The sequence below is a fragment of the Cyprinodon variegatus genome, unplaced genomic scaffold (genome assembly GCF_000732505.1).
Source record: "Cyprinodon variegatus isolate N-32 unplaced genomic scaffold, C_variegatus-1.0 Scaffold1751, whole genome shotgun sequence".
In the NCBI taxonomy this organism is placed as follows: Eukaryota; Metazoa; Chordata; class Actinopteri; order Cyprinodontiformes; family Cyprinodontidae; genus Cyprinodon; species Cyprinodon variegatus.
The window spans coordinates 46,218-47,630 of record NW_015152204.1 but is presented as its reverse complement, the minus strand read 5'-3'; the positions used below and the strand labels follow the sequence as shown (position 1 = coordinate 47,630).

The 1,413-nt window shown below is 38.6% G+C and overlaps 1 protein-coding gene across 2 annotated transcripts in view; it reads left to right on the top strand.

The window, feature by feature from the left end:
- Positions 1–1,413, top strand: part of anapc7 (anaphase promoting complex subunit 7) — a 28,212-nt gene that overhangs the window by 14,229 nt on the left and 12,570 nt on the right. For both annotated transcript variants that reach the window (XM_015404453.1, XM_015404454.1), the window contains exons 5-7: positions 480–633; positions 719–861; positions 1,036–1,153. In XM_015404453.1, the coding sequence (XP_015259939.1) occupies positions 480–633; positions 719–861; positions 1,036–1,153 (415 nt within the window). The remainder of the gene's footprint in view (positions 1–479; positions 634–718; positions 862–1,035; positions 1,154–1,413) is intronic.

Here is a 1,413-nt window from a genome sequence, read left to right as displayed (position 1 = left end):
AAATGGGACACATAACTGAGACTGTGCCTTTTAGTACGGTGCGCCTTATGGTCGTGAAAATATGGTAACCCCACAAATGTGATGCTCCGGAAACTCAATCTGCTCAAAGGAAGGTCAGTTTTGCAGCTTCTGTAATGAGCTAAACTGTTTTCAGATGTGTGAACATGATTGCCCAAGGGTTTTCTAATCATCAATTAGCCTTCTGAGCCAATGAGCAAACACATTGTACCATTAGAACACTGGAGTGATAGTTGGTGGAAATGGGCCTCTATACACCTATATAGATATTGCACCAAAAACCAGACATTTGCAGCTAGAATAGTCATTTACCACATTAGCAATGTATAGAGTGCATTTCTTTAAAGTTAAAACTAGTTTAAAGTATGCGTGCTTTTCCTTCAAAAATAAGGACATTTCAATGTGACCCCAAACTTTTGAACGGTAGTGTAATTTAATTGAGTTTTATATTTTCCCTCCAGGTCTTCTTTCTCTGTCAGTTAAAGGAGCAGAGGTGGCCTCAATGACTATGGATGTGATCCAGAGTCTCCCTAATTTGGACTGGCTGTCTGTGTGGATCAAAGCATATGCCTTTATACACGCAGGGGACAATCAAAGAGCCATCAACACTATTTGGTGAGAATGACTTTGATGCTTTATATCAGTTGGCAAATGTTATGTGTCTGCCCCAAAATAAATCCATAAAACATTTTGCCTTCAGTTCTTTGGAGAAAAAGTCTCTGCTGCGAGACAATGTTGATCTTCTGGTCAGCCTGGCAGATGTCCATTTCAGGGCAGGTGATACAAAAAATGCCATTCTTAAATTTGAGCAAGCTCAGATGCTGGATCCTTACCTCATCAAAGGCAAGTCGGAGAGCTCTTCTCATGCTTATATTCTTATAACTTAGTATCCATCCATGATAGTATTTAACTTTTCAGTTATGCACAAATATATTTTCATGACTTCACAACCTGTTCTTTCATATTTACAAGACGGTTTTAGAAACCTAAATAAAAATTTATTTTTCTTACTTGCAGGAATGGATGTCTATGGCTATTTGATGGCCCGGGAGGGACACCTGGAAGATGTTGAGGTGCTTGGAGGGAGATTATTTAATATTTCTGACCAGCATGCTGAACCTTGGGTGATCTCTGGGTGAGTCATGGTACAGACAGTGTATGTGTGTGTGTGTGTGTGTGTGTATATATATATATATATATATATATATATATATATATATATATATATATATATATTCACGACCATAAGGCGCACCGTACTAAAAGGCGCAGTCTCAGTTATGTGTGCCATTTCTGTATTTAACACACACATTTGGCGCACCGGACTATAGGGCGCGTTTTTTATATACAGGTACATGTCCTCTACTACGTTTAAATACCTCTACTGCGTATTTA